The sequence below is a fragment of the Giraffa tippelskirchi genome, chromosome 5 (assembly GCF_054371585.1).
Source record: "Giraffa tippelskirchi isolate mGirTip1 chromosome 5, T2T-mGirTip1v1.2.pri, whole genome shotgun sequence".
In the NCBI taxonomy this organism is placed as follows: Eukaryota; Metazoa; Chordata; class Mammalia; order Artiodactyla; family Giraffidae; genus Giraffa; species Giraffa tippelskirchi.
Genome location: NC_137279.1, coordinates 40,272,796 through 40,293,648, shown reverse-complemented (window position 1 = coordinate 40,293,648; position 20,853 = coordinate 40,272,796). Strand labels below are relative to the sequence as shown.

General features: G+C 40.8%; 1 protein-coding gene and 1 long non-coding RNA gene across 7 annotated transcripts in view; one reads left to right on the top strand and one right to left on the bottom strand.

The window, feature by feature from the left end:
- Positions 1 to 12,049, top strand: part of FMO4 (flavin containing dimethylaniline monoxygenase 4) — a 36,918-nt gene extending 24,869 nt beyond the window's left edge. For 5 of the 6 annotated variants that reach the window (XM_081489511.1, XM_081489514.1, XM_081489509.1 and 2 more), the window contains 2 exons: positions 2,467 to 2,536; positions 9,576 to 12,049. In XM_081489511.1, the coding sequence (XP_081345637.1) occupies positions 2,467 to 2,536; positions 9,576 to 9,978 (473 nt within the window). In that variant the 3' untranslated portion in view covers positions 9,979 to 12,049. Of the gene's footprint in view, positions 1 to 2,466; positions 2,537 to 9,470 lie in introns of all 6 variants that reach the window. The other variant, XM_081489515.1, reaches the window with a different exon arrangement.
- LOC145505996 (uncharacterized) overlaps positions 1 to 20,853 on the bottom strand; it is a 191,826-nt gene that overhangs the window by 96,190 nt on the left and 74,783 nt on the right. Inside the window, exon 4 of the long non-coding RNA XR_014053439.1 lies at positions 17,119 to 17,480. This is a non-coding gene — a long non-coding RNA (uncharacterized LOC145505996). The remainder of the gene's footprint in view (positions 1 to 17,118; positions 17,481 to 20,853) is intronic.

The following is a 20,853-nucleotide window of genomic DNA, read 5'->3' as shown; positions in this document are numbered from 1 at the left end:
AGTGAGTGGAAACAGAGTATTTGACTCTGTGGATAGGATAAATCTGGACAACAGAATAATCATACTTCTCAGAGTAGCTGAGGAAGTACTCAGGATCCCGTTTTATTCTGCTGTAGTCAAATCCAATCTAGTCTAGTCTACTTACTCCTGTCTTTCCATTTATCACTATCAGTAGAGTTTTATGTTGTTTCTTAAGAAAGATATTGGGAGTAATATACACTGTGAATAAAGCTGGGGTCTAAGAAGATAGTGACTTTTAAGAAATGCCCATAAAAACACTGTAGACACTGGGCACTAATGGCTGTCGGTTATCACTGTCAGAACACAGGTGACAGAGCCAGGGCTACCAAAGTCCAATCCCAGTCCAATCCCAACTCATTAGCTTTGCAAGAACCTCTTAAATCTCAGCCCCTTTGTTAAAATGGGAATAATAAAACTTCTTTCATAAGGGTTTTGTAAAATGAATAATGTCTACAAAGCAATTAACACAGTACTTGGCACAGAGAAAATGCTCATTAACTGATAGCTGTCATTCTTACTTTTGCTATTATTATCATACCTCTCCAGGGCAAGTTTTAGATTTGTAAGCATCGTAAAGAATTGGATTTGTATTATTACATTTGTAAAAATATAAACAATAATCACAGTTGAGCCAATAATTTGTACTTTAGCAGAATTTTGCACTTAATAAAAATCACCAATAATTTATAAATAGCATATAATACAGTATTAAGTAGTACTGACTTCTCTCACACTGCACAAATGTAGTGTATATCAACCATACTTTAAAATGTTCTACTAAATTGACAGACATGGTATTTTAATGGGGTGGTAGGGGAAGGTGGAGTGAAGAGAGGAGAAGGTGATTAGGAATCTCATTTATTTGTATTACACAAAAAATTCCATGGCCTTTTATTAAATTATCCAAATGTTTATTTAAGGCAAATTAAAGTGCTTTTACAGCATTTTCCAATTATATTAAAAACACGGAAGACTCTTAAGTACCTGGGTTTTGGGGGGTTTTTTCATTATTTTTTTAATTGAAGAATAATTGCTTTACAATGTTGTGTTGGTTTCTGCCATACAACACCATGAGTCAGCCATAAGTATACATATATTCTCTCCCTGTTGAGCCTCCCTCCCACCCCCCTCAACCCCATCCCACCCCTGGTTGTCACAGAGGTTGTCACAGAGCACCAAGATGAGTGCCAGTTCCCACTAGCAAATTCCCCACTAGCAATCTGTTTTACACATGGTAATATATATGTTTCAGTGCTATTCTCTCAATTCATCCCACCCTCTTCCCCTGCTGTGTCCACAAGTCTGTTCTCTATGTGTCTCTATTCCTACTCCACAAATAGGTTCATTAGTACCATTTTTCTAGATTCCATATATATGAGTTAATATACGATATTTGTTTCTCTCTTTCTAACTTACTTCACTCTGTATAACAGGTTTCAGGTTCATCCACCTGGGTTGGGAAGATCCCCTGGAGGAAGGCATGGCAACCCACTCCAGTATTCTTGCCTGGAGAATCCTATGGATAGAGGATCCTGGTGGGCTATAGTCCAAGGGTCACAAGAGTCAGACATGACTGAAGCAACTTAGCATGCACAGATGCACCTCACTAGAACTGATGCAAATTCACTCCTTTTCATGGCTGGGTAATATTCCATTGTATATATGTACCACAACTTCTTTATCCATTCATCTGTCAATGGACATCTAGTTTGCTTCCGTGTCCTAGCTATTGTAAATAGTGCTGCAGTGAACATTGGGGTACATGTGTCTTTTTAAATTATATTACCTGGGTTTTTTAAGTATTTTATAATGAGCTCAAAAATGCTTATGAGAATGATAGAGCTGACCAAACAAAACTCGATTAGATCACACCACAGTAGTGATTGCATGCCTCTCCAGAGACCCTGCAAGAGACACCCAGGTACCACCAAGTGAAGTCTTTACAGCTTTATATAGGATACAATGATCCCAGTGGCAAGTACACTCCAGGGCTAAGTAAGAGCTTTCTCATGTAGATTAGTAAGTATCCTGGTTAAGTGAGTTCAGAGAGGGATTTTACCTCCAGAAAATTATCCTCTGCACTCTATTCCCATTCTGTGCTGTGTGCTGTGCTAAGTCGCTCAGTCATGTCTGACTCTTTGCAACCCCAGGGACTATAGCCTGCCAGGCTCCTCTGTTCATGAAATTCTCCAGGCAAGAATACCAGAGTGGGTTGCCATGCCTTCCTCCAGGGAATCTTCCAACCAAGGGATCAAACCCACATCTCTTGCAACTCCTGCATCGCAAGCAGATTCTTTACCACCTTGGGAAAGCCCCAATCCCATTCTAAGCTTTTGCAATCACATGTTCTGAGGGTGGAGCAGTGGGAGGCCAGAAATGAGGGGGAAGAGAATTCAAAGGAAGAGCCACGTGTGACTTTGGTGTTGTTTCTGGCTTTTCTCACAGGACTCTGTAAGATACCACCATCTCAAAAACTGATGGCTGAGGCTATGAAGAAGGAGCAGCTCATAGAAAGGTATGAAATATAGCCTGCTACAGGGAAAATTTACCATCATATTCCATTACAAAACATTTTTTTCAATATAAAAGCCACTCATAGGGAAGGAGTGGGGCAGGTTGGAAATAACTGCATTATGAGCCAGAAGAATGTATTTTTAGTCCTAACACTTCACCAGCTAGATTTGTGGTCCAGTGGTTAAGACTCCATGCTTTCACTGAAGAGGGCATGAGTTCGGTCTCTGTTCAGGGAACTGAGATCCCTGCATGCCACACAGTACAGTCAAAAAAAAAATTGATTTTTGGCTTTAGATGATGTGCCTGGTGGGGGCATCAGGTCGCCTCAGCAGAACACAGAACCTGGCCCTAGACAATGGCAATCCTTTGTTTCAGTTCAGTTCAGTTCAGTCACTCAGCCGTGTCCGACTCTTTGCGACCCCATGAACCACAGCACACCAGGCCTCCCTGTCCATCACCAACTCCCGGAGTCTACCCAATACCCAAACCCATGTCCATCGAGTCGGTGATGCCATCCAACCATCTCATCCTCTGTCGTCCCCTTCTCCTCCTGTCCCCAATCCTTCCCAGCATTAGGGTCTTTTCCAATGAGTCAACTCTTCGCATGAGGTGGCCAGAGTGGTGGAGTTTCAGCTTCAACATCAGTCCTTCCAATGAACACCCAGGACTGATCTCCTTTAGGATGGACTGGTTGGATCTCCTTGCAGTCCAAAGGACTCTCAAGAGTCTTCTCCAACACCACAGTTCAAAAGCATCAATTCTTCGGCACTCAGCTTTCCTCACAGTCCAACTCTCACATCCATACATGACTACTGGAAAAACCATAGCCTTGACTAGACGGACCTTTGTTGGCAAAGTAATGTCTCTGCTTTTAAATATGCTGTCTAGGTTGGTCATAACCTTCCTTCCAAGGAGTAAGTGTCTTTTAATTTCATGGCTGCAATCACCATCTGCAGTGATTTTGGAGCCCCCCAAAATAAAGTCTGACACTGTTTCCACTGTTTCCCCATCTATTTCCCATGAAGTGATGGGACCAGATGCCATGATCTTAGTTTTCTGAACCTTGAGCTTTAAGCCAACTTTTTCACTCTCCTCTTTCACTTTCATCAAGAGGCTCTTTAGTTCTTCTTCACTTTCTGCCATAAGGGTGGTGTCATCTGCATATCTGAGGTTATTGATATTTCTCCCGGCAATCTTGATTCCAGCTTGTGCTTCTTCCAGCCCAGCGTTTCTCATGATGTACTCTGCATATAAGTTAAATAAGCAGGGTGACAATATACAGCCTTGACGTACTCCTTTTCCTATTTGGAACCAGTCTGTTGTTCCATGTCCAGTTCTAACTGTTGCTTCCTGACCTGCATACAGGTTTCTCAAGAGACAGGTCAGGTGGTCTGGTATTCCCATCTCTTTCAGAATTTTCCACAGTTTATTGTGATCCACACAGTGTTAACAGAAGTAAGAAGAGGTCTGAGGATTAAGGTTGGGGTTCACCAATTTTTAGGAGTGAGGAAGAGGAGACACTTGTAAATATAGAGAAAGAACAGCCTGAGAAGTAGGAGAACAAAGAGAACAGATTTTGGGGCCAAGTAAACAAAGGATTTGTTCAAAAGCATCAATTCTTCGACACTCAGCTTTCTTCACCGTCCAACTTTCACATCCATACATGACCACTGGAAAAACCATAGCCTTGACTAGAACGCTGTTCTCTTTGTTCTCCTACTTCTCAGGCTGTTCTTTCTCTATATTTACAAGTGTCTCCTCTTCCTCACTCCTAAAAATTGGTGAACCCCAACCTTAATCCTCAGACTTCTTCTTACTTCTGTTAACACTGGAGGGTAACCTCACCAGGCCTGTGGCTTTAAATAACATCATGTACTCATGGCTCCCAAACTTGGGTCTCTAACCCAGATCTCTCCTCGGAACTCCAAATCCTAAACCAACTCCCTCTAGATATCTCCACTTAGATATGTAATAGGTATCTCAAAATTTCTTAAAAAAAATTTATTTATGTATTTGGCTGCCTCAGGTCTTCATTGCGGCACACAGGATCTTCATTGCATCATATAAGATCTTTCGTTGTGGCTCGTGGGCTTTGTTGCTCTGTGACTTGTGGTATCTTAGTTCCCTGACCAGGGATTGAACCTGAGTCTCCTGCTTTGCAAGGCAGATTCTTAACCACTGGACCACCAGGGAAGTCCTGGTATCTCCAATTTAACATGTCTAGAAACTAACCCTCAACCTCCACCTGCACATGGGCTACTCTGAGACCTTCCCCTTCTCAGTCAATGGCTACTTATTCCAGTTGAACAGTCAAAAACCTTGGAGTGATCTTTTTTTCTCTTTTTCTCTCACATCCTCAGCAAATACTGTTAGCTCTTACCTTCAGATAAATTCAGAATCCAGACCCCTCTCACTACCCTGGCTACTACCACCCCAGAACAGGCAACTGTGGTCTTTCACCAGGACACTTGCGGTCACCTCTTACATGGTCTCTGTGCCTCCTCTCTTCTCTTCTGCAGTCTACTCTTGACTCCACACAAGAGTGAACAATGCCACATTGCTCTTCTGTTGAAAACCCTCTGCTTCCCATTTCACTCCCAGAAACTTCCCTGCAGCTCTGCACCTGTCCAGGCAACAGCTCTCTCTATGCCCTCATTGTCTCCTGTTCTCCCACCTTACCCAAACTGCTCCAGTCACTCCAGACAGCTCCCTGGGCTTCAAGCATGCCTCAGAACCTTTGCACTTTCTGTCTCCTCTGCCTGGAATGTTCTTCCCCCTACCTCATTCCTGTTAGCTCAAATATCCCCTCATAAGAGAGAAGCTTTCTCTGAGAACACTGCATAAAATGGCAACCCACCCAGTCTCATCATTTCCTCTCCTCTTTATCCTTCTTTGTATATCTTCATAATTCCTTTTACTACTTGATATATTCTGTATCTGTTTGGCTGGGGTGTTCTTGTTGCTTTTTTTTTGTTTGTTTTTCATTGTGCCAAGTAGCATACGGGATCTTAGTTACCTGACCAGGGATAGAACCCGTGCCCCCTATAGTGGGAGCACTGACTCTTAACTACTGACCAGCAGGAAAGTCCCTGGCTAGGTTTTTCACAGCCTGCTATTCTGCCCTGTTGGAATGTAAGTTCCTTGACAGCAAAGACTTTGTTTTCCTCACTGTTAGACTCCCAACCCTAGGATAATGCTTGTCTTGTGACAGGCACTTAAGATTGATTGACTGATTGAAGGAATGAATGAATAAGTGAAAGAATGACATTGGCACATCATGAAAATTTATTAACAACAGAAATAGATAGGGATAGAACCTTCATATACACTATACATTTGACCTTTGAACAACACAGGTTTGAACTGCATGGATCCACTTATACGCAGATTTTTTTTTAATATATTGGAAAAATTGAGGGAGGTTTGTGACAATTTGAAAACACTTGCAGATAAATCACGAAACCTAGGAATATTGAAAAAATTAATAAAAAATTAGGTATGTCATGAATGTGCAAAATATAGATAGATATTAGTCTATTTTATCATTTACTGCCATCAAATATACAAAAATCTATTATAAAATTTATCAAAACTTGCACACATAAACACAGATCATATATTGTGCCATTCACAAGCAAGAGAAATATAAACAAGCGTAAAGCATGCACGTGTGCTCAGTCACTCAGTCGTGTCTGACTCTTTGTGACCCCATAGACTGCATCCCTCCAGGCTCCTCAGTCCATGGAATCATCCCAGCAAGAATACTGGAGTGGGTAGTCATTTCCTCTTCTAGGGGATCTTCTCAACCCAGGGATCAAACCCATGTTTTCTGCACTGTCAGGCAGACTCTTTACCACTGAGCCACATGGGAAGCCCAAACAGTGTAAAAATGCAGTATTAAATCATAACAGCAAAAAATTAACTGTAGTACTACTGCAGTAATTTCGTAGCTACCTTCTGTTGCTATTGTGATGAGCTCAGGTGTTTCACATATCTGCTTAATATGTCATATGACACTAATCATCTCTGCATGAACAGTTCATCTCTCCAGCAAATTTCATATCACAGTAAAAAGTGATCTCTCACATTTCTCATGTATTTTCCATTGTGATTAGTGCAATAATGTAAACCTTGAATCACACCACAGGACCCATTAGAGTGCCACTAGTGATGCTGGAAGTGCTCCCAAGAAGCAGAAAAAAGTCCCGAATTTACGAGAAAAAGTTGAATTGCTTGACATGTACTATAGACTGAGGTCTGCAGCTGCAGTTGCCTATCATTTCACAATAAATGAATTCAGCATAAGGACCATTATAAAAAAGAAAATTTGTGAAGCCATCACTGTACCTGTGCCAGCAGGCATGAAAATCTTGCACTTTTTGTGAAATACTTTTTCATCTTGTGTTGAAAATGTAGCTTTTATGTGTGTGCAGGATTGCTATAAGAAAGGCATACTTATAGACTTTTATAGATTTGAGAAATAGTGAAGTCATTATATGACAACTGAAAGCAAAAGAAACGTGAAGAAGTATTTAATGCTAGAGAAAGATGGTTTCCTGATTTTAGAAAGCAGGGTCTTTAAAAAAAAAAAAAAGTCAAGATAACAGGAGGAGCAGCTTCTGTTGACCAAGAGCAAGCAGACCGAGTTCCAGGATGCCATTAGGACAGTCACTGGAGAAAAAGGATATCTGCCTGAAACGGTGTTTAATGCAGACAAAAGTGCCCTATCCTGGGGATGGCGGATAGCAGAATGCCACAAAGGACATTTGTTATTAAAGAGGAAAACTGAGCACAAGAATTTAAGGCAGGAAAGCATAGGCTAACTCTACATTCATGTGTAAATGCAGTCGGGTTTATGCTCATGTTAGTTGCTCAGTTGTGTCTGACTCTTTGTGACCAATGGGCTATATAGCCCGCCAGGCTCCTCTGTCCATGGAATTCTCCACAGACAAGAATACTGGAGTAGGTGGCCATTCCTTTCTCTAGGGGGTGGGTTCACAGTCAGGACTGCCTTTAACTGTAAAACTGCTAACCCCTCAGCCTTCAAGCGAAAAGATAAATACCAGCTACCAGTCTTTTCATTGTACAACAAGGAGGCCTGGACAATGACAACCCTTTTTCTGGATTAGTTCCTTCACTGCTTTGTCCCTAAAATCAGAAAGCACCTTGCCAATAAGTGACTGTCTTTGAAAGTTCTTTTGATATTGGACAATCCCCTGGCCACCCAGAACACAAAGCATCTGAAGTGCTCTATGGAAATGATTGTCAGTGCTATGGAAGAGAATCCCAATAGAGAGAACATCATGAAAGCCTGGAAGGATTACACCTTTGAAGATGCCATCGTTGTTATAGAAAAAGCTGTGAAAGCCACCAAACCTGAAACAATAAATTCCTGCTGGAGAAAACTATGTCCAGATGTTGTGTGTGACTTCGCAGGGTTTACAACAGAGCCAGTCAAGGAAATCACGAAAGATATTGTAGATACGGGAGGGAAAAAAAAAAAGGTGGGGAGTGAAGGGTTTCAAGATAAGGAAGTTTTTGTGTCATCATCGTCATCACTGCTTAAGTATTTATCATAGAACTTCATGTGTAAGACTTGTAGGGAGTGGATAGCCCATCCTTACATAGGCATAAGGTGAGTGACATTTACAGTAATATAAAATTAATAATGTGTTAGCTTTCTTACTGGTTTCTAACTTGCTTTCAAAGAATTATACTACTGCACAATATGCCTCTTTCTTTCATATTTGGAGAAACAATCCATCATCACAGGTAAGTGGGGTTTTTTTAATGTAACAATGTTTCCAATACTGTACTATGAATATGACTACAATACCATATACCATAAAACTTTTATAATGATTCATTCATTATTATGTAGGCTAGGCTTCCATGAAACAATCATATTGCTACTGCTTCTTCATTATCAATGTATGATTCATTATACTTGTAAATAAATATGAATTTCTTCTTCACATTATCTTTTCATTTTTGATGTCCAGTATAAGGAATACAAATAACATCTACAGTGTTTTTTATCATATAAGACAATATTGATATAGGTGCCGATAGATGATTTATCTTATAAACAGACAGCATAAACTTATGGTGTTGATGAGTACAGTGAAAGTGAAGTCGCTCAGTCGTGTCCGACTCTTTGTGACCCCATAGACTGTAGCCTACCAGGCTCCTCCGTCCATGGGATTTTCCAGGCAAGAGTACTGGAGTGGGTTGCCATTTCCTTCTCCACAGGATCTTCCCAACCCAGGGATCGAACCCGGGTCTCCCGCATTGTAGGCAGACGCTTTACCGTCTGAGCCACCAGGAATGATTTATCTTATAAACAGACAGCATAAACTTATGGTATTGATGAGTACAGTAAGGTACTGTAAATATATTTTCTCTTATGATTTTCTTAATATCATTTTCTTTTCTCAGTTTACTCTAAGAATACAGTATAGGATCATATAACATACAAAATATGTGTTAACCTGTTTATGCTATCAGTATGGCCTTTAGTTTACTAATAGTTTATTAGTAGTTAAGTTTGAGGGGAATCAAGTTTCACTTAGATTTTCAACTATATGGGGGGTTGATACCCCTAACCCCCTCATTGTTCAGGGGTCAACCGTACTTACATCTGTGTCATGTTCAGTACTGCTGCTCCAAGTATGATCCTCCCAACTCACAATTAACATCAATAAAAATAATTCAGGTGGTTATATACGTGATGCTTTCTGATCATGTTTATTTGTTCAGTAACTGTGGTATCTGGACTGATCTGATTTTACTCTCATATCAAATTCAAGAACCTGAAACATTATTTAAAGCTCCTCTTCCAATTGTCTTCTTCTGCCAACCCCTTTAACAAAATTAATTACACTCACAAATACCCCATGCAAATAAACTCCTTTTATTTTTTCTCTCCAACACAGGAAAACATTCCCAACATGGTTTGACTCCAATAGAAAGAAACAAAATGGTGAGAGGTGGGGAACTCATAACTTGAAAATCAAGTGATCCATCTTCTTCCCTCTCAGGGGTTTGATGAAAGATCCCAGTGTAGACAAAGCTGACTACATTTCCTACCTGGATGACCTCGCTTCCTGCATAGGCGTAAAGCCCAACATTCCACTTCTGTTCATCAAGGATCCCAGACTAGCGTGGGAAGTTTTCTTTGGACCATGTACTCCTTACCAGTATCGCCTAATGGGCCCTGGGAAATGGGATGGAGCCCGAAATGCCATCTTGACCCAGTGGGACAGGACATTGAAACCCTTAAAAACTCGAACCATTCCTGATTCCTTCAAACCTGCCTCCATGTCACATTATTTGAAAGCCTGGGGGGCACCTATACTGCTTGCTTCCCTTCTACTGATCTACAGATCTTCAATTTTTTTGAAATTGGTACCAGAAAAACTACAGGACAGAATATCCCTTTAATTAATAAGTATTTGGTGAGGATAAATCGGATGGGTTATGAGGATTGTCCCCAGTCATATTAATTCTGTTCCCAAATGTCTTGTGTTTTTCCCCTCTCCTTTCCATCATAGCTGTTATCATCCAGTTTAGGTCTAATCATCTCTTACCTGAATTATTGTTCTATCTTCCTCTCAAGTCTCAGTACCTCCTTTCTTGCCTCCTTTACCTAAGCAGTTGTTCTAAAATAAAAAATACTGTCATTGTTTCCATCAAGATCTTGGTAGGAACAAGACAGAACAGAATTTGTGGAAACTTTAATATAAAGATTATGTCCAACGGTTTTAGCAGAGTGTAGGGAAATCATAAGTAGAATGAAATACTCCCAGACTAGTAACCGTGAGATGCTTTTACCATCCATAGTTTTTCTAGTGAGGCAAAGGGAGAACAAATATGAGTAAGAGAGCGAGAATATGTGGAGGGGACCACCTCTCAAGAGCTGTGATCTCCAGCTCACCACCGAAGGCAGTCCATGGTGACCCCAAAAGTACAGAGAAAGGGAAATGCATTGCCTAATCTTATGTTCTTCCCTCCCTCTGATCTTCTGCCCATTCTTCTCAATGGCCTAACCCAACCAAAATTCAGAAGGCAAGGTTACTGACTATTGTGGATTTAATTGCATTCATTCCCCACAAAATATAGTCAAGTTCTAACCTCTGGTACCTGTGAATGGTGCCAGAGATAACTTACTTGGAAATAGGATCTTTGCAAATGGTACATAAGTTGAGATCATACTGAAATACGGTGAGCTAGATCCAATAGAAAAAGAGGATCCTTATAAAAAGAGGATAAAGCTACTTCCTGGCGACCTAGTGACTAAGACTCCAGGCCCCCAATGCATGGGGCCCAGGTTCGATCCCTGGTCAGGGAATTAGATCCCATATGCCTCAACTGAAGATCTCACATGCTGCAACTAAGACCCAGTGCAGCCAAATAAATAATTTTTTTTAAAGAGAGAGAGAGGATAAGACACAGAGACACAGTCACAGTGGAGAATACCATGTGAAGACAGGCAGAAGTTGGAATGATGCATGTACAAACTAAGGATCGCCAAGCAAGCAAACACTGAAAGAGACACAGAACAGATTCTCTCTCAAAATCCACAGAGGAAAAAGCCCCACCAACAACAATTCCAGACTCCTAGCCTCCAGAACTGTGAAAGAATAAGCCACCCACTTTGCTATGGCAATCCTAGGATATGATACACCAACTGATGTTTCCTGTGGAGGTCAGCCTCCTAGGCCACAGGGCAGAGCAAAGGTGATGGAGAGTGTATGTGGAAGGACAACCAGAAAGGATCCAGAGCAGACATGTTGCTTTCCAGTTTAAAAATCCTTCAAAGTTTCTCCCTGGATTAGAGATAATAAATTCATTAGCCCTGAAGAGGACACACTTCCTGATCTGAGCCCGTTTGCCCAGGTCACCAGAATCCTGGGGCTGTAGCCACCCCTCCTCTTCAAAATCCTACCATCTAGCACTCATACCTCCTCACTTTGGCATAAGCTGTTGCCTTTTCCAGCTACTCAAATTCACACCTGACTGTCTTTCTAAGGCGAGCTTGATTATCTCCCTTTGTGAAGCCTTCTCTGAGTCCCCAAAACAGAGTTAACTGCCACTACATAATGACTGGGCTTCCCTGGTGGCTCAGATGGTGAAGAATCTGCTCACAATGCAGGAGATCCAGGTTCAATTCCTGGATTGGGAAGATTCCCAGGAGAAGGGCATGGCAACTCACTCCAGTATTCTTGCCTGGAGAATTCCATGGTCAGAGGAACCTGGTGGGCTACAGATCATGGGGTTGCAGAAGAGTTGGACATGACTGAGTGACTAACACTTTCACTTTCTTTCACTTTTCATAATGACTGCCATCTCACATACTACTCCATCATTGTTCTGTTCTTACTATAACATTAATGTAATTTTCTTTTTGTGTCCATCTCCTAATAAATGGTGGGTTCTTGAGAGGAACCATCATCTTGTTCAGCTAAAACACTGCCTGATAAAAATACTGCAAAATAAATATTTGATGACTAAACAGTGGCTTCACTGGCTGACATTCCTTGTCTCTCTCCTACCCACATTCTGTTCTTCTGCCAACTTGATAAATTACTTCAGACTACTTCAGCTCTGCAAATGAACAAGGACCGTCCACCAACATCTAATTTTTTAAGACAATCCATGTGGCAATCAGAATGTATACAACCGATAAGCAACTGGGAGCCAGGGGTACTGATTGAAAGCGCTAACTCTAGAATTCAACCTGGATTATAATCCCAGCTCTGCCATTAACTGTGAAGCTTTGATCAAGTTACTTAGCCTCTGTGAGCCTCAGGTGTCCTCATCTGGAAAATGAGGTGACAAGAATATTACCTACCTCAAAAGTAAACATGCAGTGAGACAATATAGGGTGTTACTTACATAATAAATTAACTATTAACAGCTGAAGAATTTAAGGACATTTTTAATTCTCTGAATTAAAGGATCTGAAAACTATGGCCTGGCTCTATTCCCTGTTGCCTAATCAGAGAGTATGGCCTCTGCTGTCTGTGGATCACCTGGTAGCACCTTCCAACTGGGATCACTCTTTTGTCCTTGTGTTCCCCTCTCCCCCCAAGACCTGAGTCCATTGCCACCACCATCGCTGCCATCACCATGGCACCACTCATGTGCTTTTCAGACAGACCTTCCAGGATGCAGCAAGCCAGTAATACCAAAGGAAGAATTATTCTCCATCATTAGGAGTAGACCTCCTGACATAACTTGTTGATGTGTCTCTAGGGTTTTATTGACAACAGCCCTGGTCAAAGAAGCACCTAATTCCAGATCTTCAAAACCAACTAAAACTGACCAATAGGAGCAGTGTTGTTGGAGGATGAAAGGAACAAAAAGTGCCCACCAAACTGAGAAGGTATCTTGAGACTGAAAAATGAGGTAGACAGCTCCATGTAATCACTGGATCACATATAACAAGGCAGCTTACTCACAGGGTGGGATCTGGATCAAGCAGACAATGATCCCAAAGCATTCACAACTGCACTCCATACCACCAAGGGGTCTTGGAACAATTTTACAGTTTACCTAGGCTATGAGCATATGTCCTTGGAAACAGGACATGCATTCCTAAGTTAAGATTTTTGAACAAGTTAACTAGTCTCATGAGTACCAGAATACGTCAAGGAAGGTTTTCCTCACTGTTTGGGGAGTATCAGAGCATAGAGGCCATCTGGTCCTAATGATTCTTAAACAATATCTATTAACTATAAAGCCCTTGACAATAGAGAAGTGATCTGCTGCACAGTACAGTCCTGGGTAGGGTCAGTGAAAGGACAGGAGAAATTGTAAAGACCTAAGATGACCCTCAGAGCAGCAGCTAGGGGTCCATCCACCTCCTCGATTGACAATGAAACACAGGTCCCAAGGGTGATTCATAGTCCCATAACATTTAGAAATATTATTAAAGTCATTTTAATCTTTATCACTTATCATATAATTCATATTTTTAAACATAAAAGTGTAATTTAAATGAAATTGACAATATTAAAGAAGCATTAGGAGGCAAACCACATTTCCTAAGTTCTTTCAAGGAAATCAAAAATAAACCAGCTGTAAAAGTTTCTTGTTCAACAATAAAATGTGCTCAAAGCTCAGCATTACAATAAGATACTTCTGTTATACAATTTCTGAAGATTTATCTCCCCCAAAAGAAATTTTTCAAGTATAGGGGAAGAAGTCTCTTTTTAGAAAGGACTAAGCTTCAGAGATTGCATTTTCTAGTTTAATAACAGTAGATACATATAATAATGTACGAGGAAATAAATAAGCCCCAAAACATTTTCTTGGACTCCTCCTATGCATACAAGTTCTAACACCCTCTCCACATTGAGCTCACTCTAGCTCTTCAAGTCAACACTGAGTCTCCATGCAGGTAGTAATCAGAGCACCTACCATTCACTCTGTAGGACAGAAACGGAACTATATTCACACTCACACAATCCACTGCACTCAGTTGACCTCACTTTACCCATTCCAGGCAATCTGGCCTCCCTCAGCCACCTTCTGTTAACTTTCAGGTACCTGGCAAGTGAACAGCTGGCAAATAATCAGATGTAATGGTTCATTGGCAGCAAACAGTAACAGACAAAAGCAGAGGAGAGGAGTAACCAAGAAGGAAGACAGAAAGAGGCAGCTCTTTAGAGTCACGTGGGAGAATTAAATCACTCCCAATAACCTTTACTGCTGCTACGTCGTTTCAGTCGTGTCCGACTCTGTGCGACCCCATAGACGGCAGCCCACCAGGCTCCACCGTCCCTGGGATTCTCCAGGCAAGAACCCTGGAGTGGGTTGCCATTTCCTTCTCCAGTGCATAAAAGGGAAAAGTGAAAGTGAAGTTGCTCAGTCATGTACGACTCCTAGCGATCCCATGGACTGTAGCCTACCAGGCTCCTCCATCCATGGGATTTTCCAGGCAAGAGTACTGGAGTGGGGTGCCATTGCCTTCTCCAAATAACCTTTAAGAACACCACTAACTTGAAAGACAGAAAACCAGTCAACCACAGTAACAGTTTTCTGGGGCCAATCAGCAGAGGGCGCCCAGTCTCTCCATTGGTGGTTCGGAAGGAACATGTTGAATTATAGCCTGAACTATACTGAAGCCTAAATCTTTTTTTTTTTTTTGTGAGGGAGGGGGGATTATTTTGTTTTGGTTGCACTGCACAACTTGTGGGATCTTAGTTCCCTGACTAGAGATCAAACCCTGGCCCTGTCAGTGAAAGCAATGAGTCTTAACCACTAAACCACCAGGGAATTCCTAGCCCGAATCATCTTTTGAAAGGAAATTTGGTTTCTGAAAGCAGCTAAAAATCATTTAGGACTCAGTATGAGTGTATAAGATGTAAAGACCAACTTAGAAATTTCCTTTTGATTGAAAATGAAACATTATATAAATAATGAAGTTGATTTGCTTCTGTAATTCCAAACAGTAAGTCTGAAAAATGGAGAAAGAGCAAAAGAATGAAGAATGAAAATCCAAAGAAGTGACCAAAGCAAGATGCTTTCATACCTTTTAGACAAAGAAACAATACATTTGTGAAAACTTGACAAGGCAGAGGGGTTTGGGCTGGGGTAATAAATGGTGAAAATGTAACTAGGAAGGCAAGGGTTAGTTTGACATGGTTTGTTTGTAAAGATTTCTCAGCCCCAAATTTCCTATTTCTGGTGATAAGAATGTCTTCTTTCCTTCTGGTACAGGGAGGGTACCTTTCACATGGAGACTGGTGAGTGTCATAGTGACTTTTCTGCTCTGTTGTCTCAAACTCTTTCAGCTTAAGATATTCAATATGCTTAGTCGCTCAGTCATGTCCGACTCTTTGCGACCCCATGGAATGTAACCCACCCGGCTCCTTTGTCCATGGGGATTCTTCAGGCAAGAAAACTGGAGTGGGTTGCCATGCCTTCCTCCAGGGGATCTTCCTAACCCAGAGACTGAACTCAGGTTTCCAGCATTGCAGGTGGATTCTTTACCATCTGAGCCACCAGGGAAGCCCATTCAATATGCCTAAGTGCCATATTTTGGGCTAGCATGCCCTGAACCCTGTCATCATACTTTGTACCACACAAAAGTTAGAACACCACAGGTACACAGGCTACAGCAAAAGTTTCCTGCTCACACTTAAGCAAAATCACACAAAAGAAGGTAACAAGGCCAAGATGATACCTGCCTGTCCTTTCAATGTCACATTGAAGCATTGTTTAACAATCCTCTCAAGGATTATTTTATTTTCTAAGAGAAGTTTGAATGTTCTAATTAACTATTAGAGCTCAGACTCTGTAAAGTTAACTTGTAGATTTATGTTTTATAAAGATGCAAATGATTCCTCTCTAGCAAAAGAGATAATCCCAAAGGTTATGGTCTAATGCCCTGCTAAACATGAATCCGTTTTGTTTCTAACCTAAGTAATTTATTCTAACCTTTCTTTATTAAACTGCCTATAAATACTCAGTTCCTTAAATGCTCTTTGAACCAGCTTTACATACTGATTCCCTCATCAATTAATAAGATAATTAAATTTTTGACATGGGTTCACAGTTTACATCTGCCAAAAAAAAGGTTATGTTTTTAACTTCTGAAAATCACACTTTCACATTCTAGAAGTGAGTGAGCCATTGATGAGCACTCATCTAAGTCAGTCTTTTTCACAATGAAATCTGGTAAGGAAGTCCTTTCTTGGCACCTACTACTGCTCAGGTCATGAGCAGCATGATATTAGGAAAAGGACATGAACTTCAAAGCCAGACCTGAGCTCATATATGATCATGCCCACCAACTCAATGGACATGAATTCTAGCAAACTCTGGGAGATATTGGAGGACAGAGGAGCCTGGCGTACTACAGTCCATGGGGTTGAAAGAGTCAGACATGACTTAGCAAGTGAAAAACAACTGCCACTTTCTAGCTCAACAATTTGGGGAGATTCACTCTTTTTCTCTGAGTTCTACTCTATGTTCATGAAATGAGGATAAATATTTCTTCTACAGAATGTTACTGTTAGTGCTAAATGAAATAATACATCCTGCATTTAACATAGTTTCTGAGTCCTAGTAGACAGTTAGTACATACATCACCTTCACCTTCTCCCAAGGGGATGCTGGCAGATGTCTAAAGAAAGTGTAGTGTGTGCAGATTCTCACAGTATAAACACTCCCACCATGACTGGTTTCAACCCATCAACCTGAACACAGAGTTGGAAATATACATACAATTGGCCCTCACACGGCTATAGGAGCTGGCTCTTTCTCCTCCTGTTCTCCACCTCTGCAATTCTTTCTCCTCTTTCATATCTCAATTCAAACACTTCTTCATCAGGGGAGATGCCCTGACTCCCAAGTTAAGTCAAGTCTCCTATTATTTTTCCTCATAGTACTGTGTGCCTTTAGTTCAGAACTCTTCTCACAATTTGTAATTACACATTTATAACTATTAGTTAATCAACCTCTATCACATTGATTAGACTGTAAGTGCCAGAAAGACAGAGAATATATCTGTTTTGCTCTCCATTATTTCCTCAGCATCTAGTTCAAATCTGGTACCAAAAAAAAGGGACTCACCTCAATAAGTATCTGTTGAATGAATTGAGCAACCAAACAACTGAAGATGGATAGGTGAATGGATTGATGGATGCATGGATGGATGGACAGACAGAACTGAGTTTTTTGTCCCTTGTCCAAATTGTATGTAGTTATTTCCTCTCTAACAGATGCTCAGTCCTCCTCTAAATATCTTGGCACAAAGTTGGTCAAATCAATCCTCTTTGGAAGTAAAGAATTTTCTGATGGTTAGAGAAGTGCAGGAAGGTGGCAAACTTTCTGAATGGCAGTCACCTGTAATGTCTCTGTAATTGAGACAGTTCTCCAGAGTCCACTTTGGAACTTGAGTCCACGTCCAATTTCCTTCTCTTCTTCATATATTTCTGTAAAAATAAAAAATTAATAAATAGAATAATAATAAATAGAACCTTCAATTAAATAGAGTCAGAAAACCAGGAAAGGGAGCTCTCTTGTCCTTCTATTATAGCAGAACTCAACAGGAAGAAGAAAGACTTCTCTTCTTTCCCAGTAAGGACTGGTAATGAAAAGCCATGGACTCTCTTTTACTATTGCCCTTTTCCCTGCTATAAAAATGTTCTTCCTCCCTTGCCACATGGGGACCTTCATGTGGCTTACCATGGTTGCAGACCCAGAACTGCCATTTTTTGCTGGGCTTCTGGTGGTGCTAGTGATAAAGATTCCACTAGCCAGTGCAGAAGACACAAGAGACGTGGTTGATCCCTGGGTCTGGAAGATCCCCTGGAGAAGGAAATGGAAACCCACTCTAATATTCTTGCCTGGAGAATCTCATGGACAGAGGAACCTGGTGGGCTACAGTCCACAGGGTCTCAAAGAGTCGGACAGGACTGAAGGGACTTAGCACACATGCATGCACACTGATCCCAAACAAATTCATCTCTGCTGGAGAAATATCTGGCAGTCTCTTTGCTTTAGGTCCAACATTTCTTACTACTACTCATACAAAATGCCTTCTCTCCAAGTTAAGATCAACATTTACTCAGCTTGACTTTGTTCCAGAGAAATAATTTTCATTCATAACTAGAAGTATTTTTCCATATTCAAAATTATCATCTCCACTATTCAAAGGCAACTTAGTTAAACTAAGTATACCCCCCAAGAAAATAAACATTTATTTTGAAGTATTTTCTAGCGTGTTGTATAAAAAATGTCTTTTTAAAACTTCTGGTTAAATATGGCAGAAGATGTGATAATTTTTATTTCATCTTTTTAAAACAACAGTAAAGGGGAAAAAAGACAACAGCAGATGGGCAATGTCATAACATTTTCAGCAAATAAAAAGCATATGGAAGGGCCTTCCCTAGTGGCCCAGTAGTTAAAGAATCTGCCTGCCAATGCAGGGGACATGAGTTTGATCCTTGTTCCAGAAAGATTCCACATACAGCCAGGCAACTAAGCCCAGGTGCCACAAGTACTGAGCCTGAGCCCTAGAGCCATGAGCCGCAACTACTGAAGCCCATGCACCCGAATGAGAAGCCCAAGCCCTGCAACTAGAGGGTAGCCCCATTCACCAAACTAAAGAAAGCCTTCGCACACCAACAAAGATCTGGCAGCAAAAAATAATAATAATAATAAAGATCTAAATTTTAAAAAACTATTCATTAAAAAAAAAAAGCATATGGAAGAGACTTCCCTGATGGCCCAGTGGTTAAGACCGTGCTTCTACTGCAGGGATTGGTTCGATCCCTGTTCAGAGAACCTAAGATCCCACATGCGGCACAGTGCAACCAGAAAACCAAACACACATACACACACACACAAAACACAAAAAACATATGGAAGGTAAGTAACTGACTAACAAAGTAGAGGAAGTTTATAGCTTAAATTAACATAAAGGCATCTAGCGTGGCAAAGGACAGGGATGGGGTAAGTAGATAAAACCAGGTGAGGTAAAGTCTGTATTCTGAAGGAGAAGCCCCAGATCCCATCCTCCTGCCCTTCATAGGTGTGGCACTTACTTCTCTGGAATGGCTTTAGCAAAAAATATCTGGATTCTAACTTTCAGGGGACTTCAGCAAAAAAAGTGGAGAGCCTAAAATCCCAGCCTGATCACATCCTGATCAGTCCCACTAGTAGAGAAGTCCTGCACAAGCATACAAAGTCACAAATTAACAGTTTGGTTCTGTTCTCTGAAGTGTGAACAAAAGACAAGGGCCAATATACGTTTCAGGAAATCATCTAATACAGAAGGCAGGGACCAAAACAAACACCGAAGAAAAGGACTTGGAGGAATAAAAATAATGCATGAGTTAACATCAGAAGAATTACAATCCAGGGAATGCCCTGGCAGTCCAGTGGTTAGGATTCCTCACTCTCACTGCTGAGGGTCTGGGTTCAGTCCCTGGTCAGGGAACCGACATCCCACAAGCTGTGAGGCATGGCCAAAAAAAAAACATTATAATCCATGTTCTCTGAGAGATGAAAGACAGTATTGGGCCCGTGAAACAAGAACATAATATTATTGTAAGAAGAGCAATAGAACAAGGAGTTTCTAAAAAAAAAAAAAAAAAAAAAGAATGGAAGATAAAGTTCAGGAATTCTCACAGAAAGTGGGGCTGAAAAATAAAATAATGGAAAGCAAAGAAAATGTAAGGACCCATCTAGGAAATTTAACATCTGAATAATAGGACTTTCAGAAGAGATTAAGCATGATTAAATTATTGTGGGGAAGTAAAGTTTGCCACCCCAAAATGGGTCTCTTTGGCATGAAGATTATTTTAGGCTGACTATTTTTAAGAAACAGAAGTCTCAGGAAGTTTTTGTTTTTACCTCTCCCTTAGTTGCTTAAAAAATAGATAAAGGGTCTGTTCCTGGAACTGAGCTATCACCAGAGACATCTACAAAAAACATGGGCTGGGGTGGTGGGGGAGACTTGGCAGGGCCCAGATAGCAGAGTCCACTCGGTGTCCCATTGTCTCTACCTGGCCCAACAAACATCTGTTTACCAAACATTGTCTTTTCCATCTCCATGTCAATTGCCTTCCTCCTCAAACTACTACTTGACTATCCTGTTTAAAGTCTCAAACTGCTACTTCAGTCCTGTTTGGTTTTCAGCTGAAGATGGTATTTAATGTGAGGGCTTCAGCCATTTTGATGAGTGACTCAGTTTTCCTGGGTCTCTCCCATGTATCTATGTTATTAAACTTTTGTTTGATTTTCTTCTGTTTATCTGTCTCATGTCAGTGTAATTCTCATACCAGCCAGAAGAACCTAAGGGAGTAGAGGAAATTTTTCCTCCCCAACATGATTAAAGAAATAATACAACCTCCCCTCCCTCAACTGAAGACCCAGTGGAAAAGCCCATTCATTTCATTCAGCATAATGAATGAAAAAAGCATGGTGGAGTTGTTTTAGACATGTGAGTTTTGAGCAGCTGTTACAAACAACAGTGAAAATATATCACATAAATAGTTCAATATCGGAACCCAGAGCTCAGGGGAGAAATCAAGGTTAGAGATACAAATAGGAATCTATTAGCTTGTTAAAAAACAAGTATTTGAAGCCAAAATATTGAATAAAATAGCCTACAGAGAGTTAAATAGAAAAAGAGAGACAGAAAAGAGAGAAGGGAAGAGACTAGGGCTCAGAGCAGAGTCCTGCAGAGGAGATAAATATAATGTCTCAGAGAACCAGAGAAAAGAGTACTTCAGAAGATGAGCAAAATCAACTGTATCAAAGGCAACCACGATGGAGGGAAATGGAGATTTAATTGTTGTA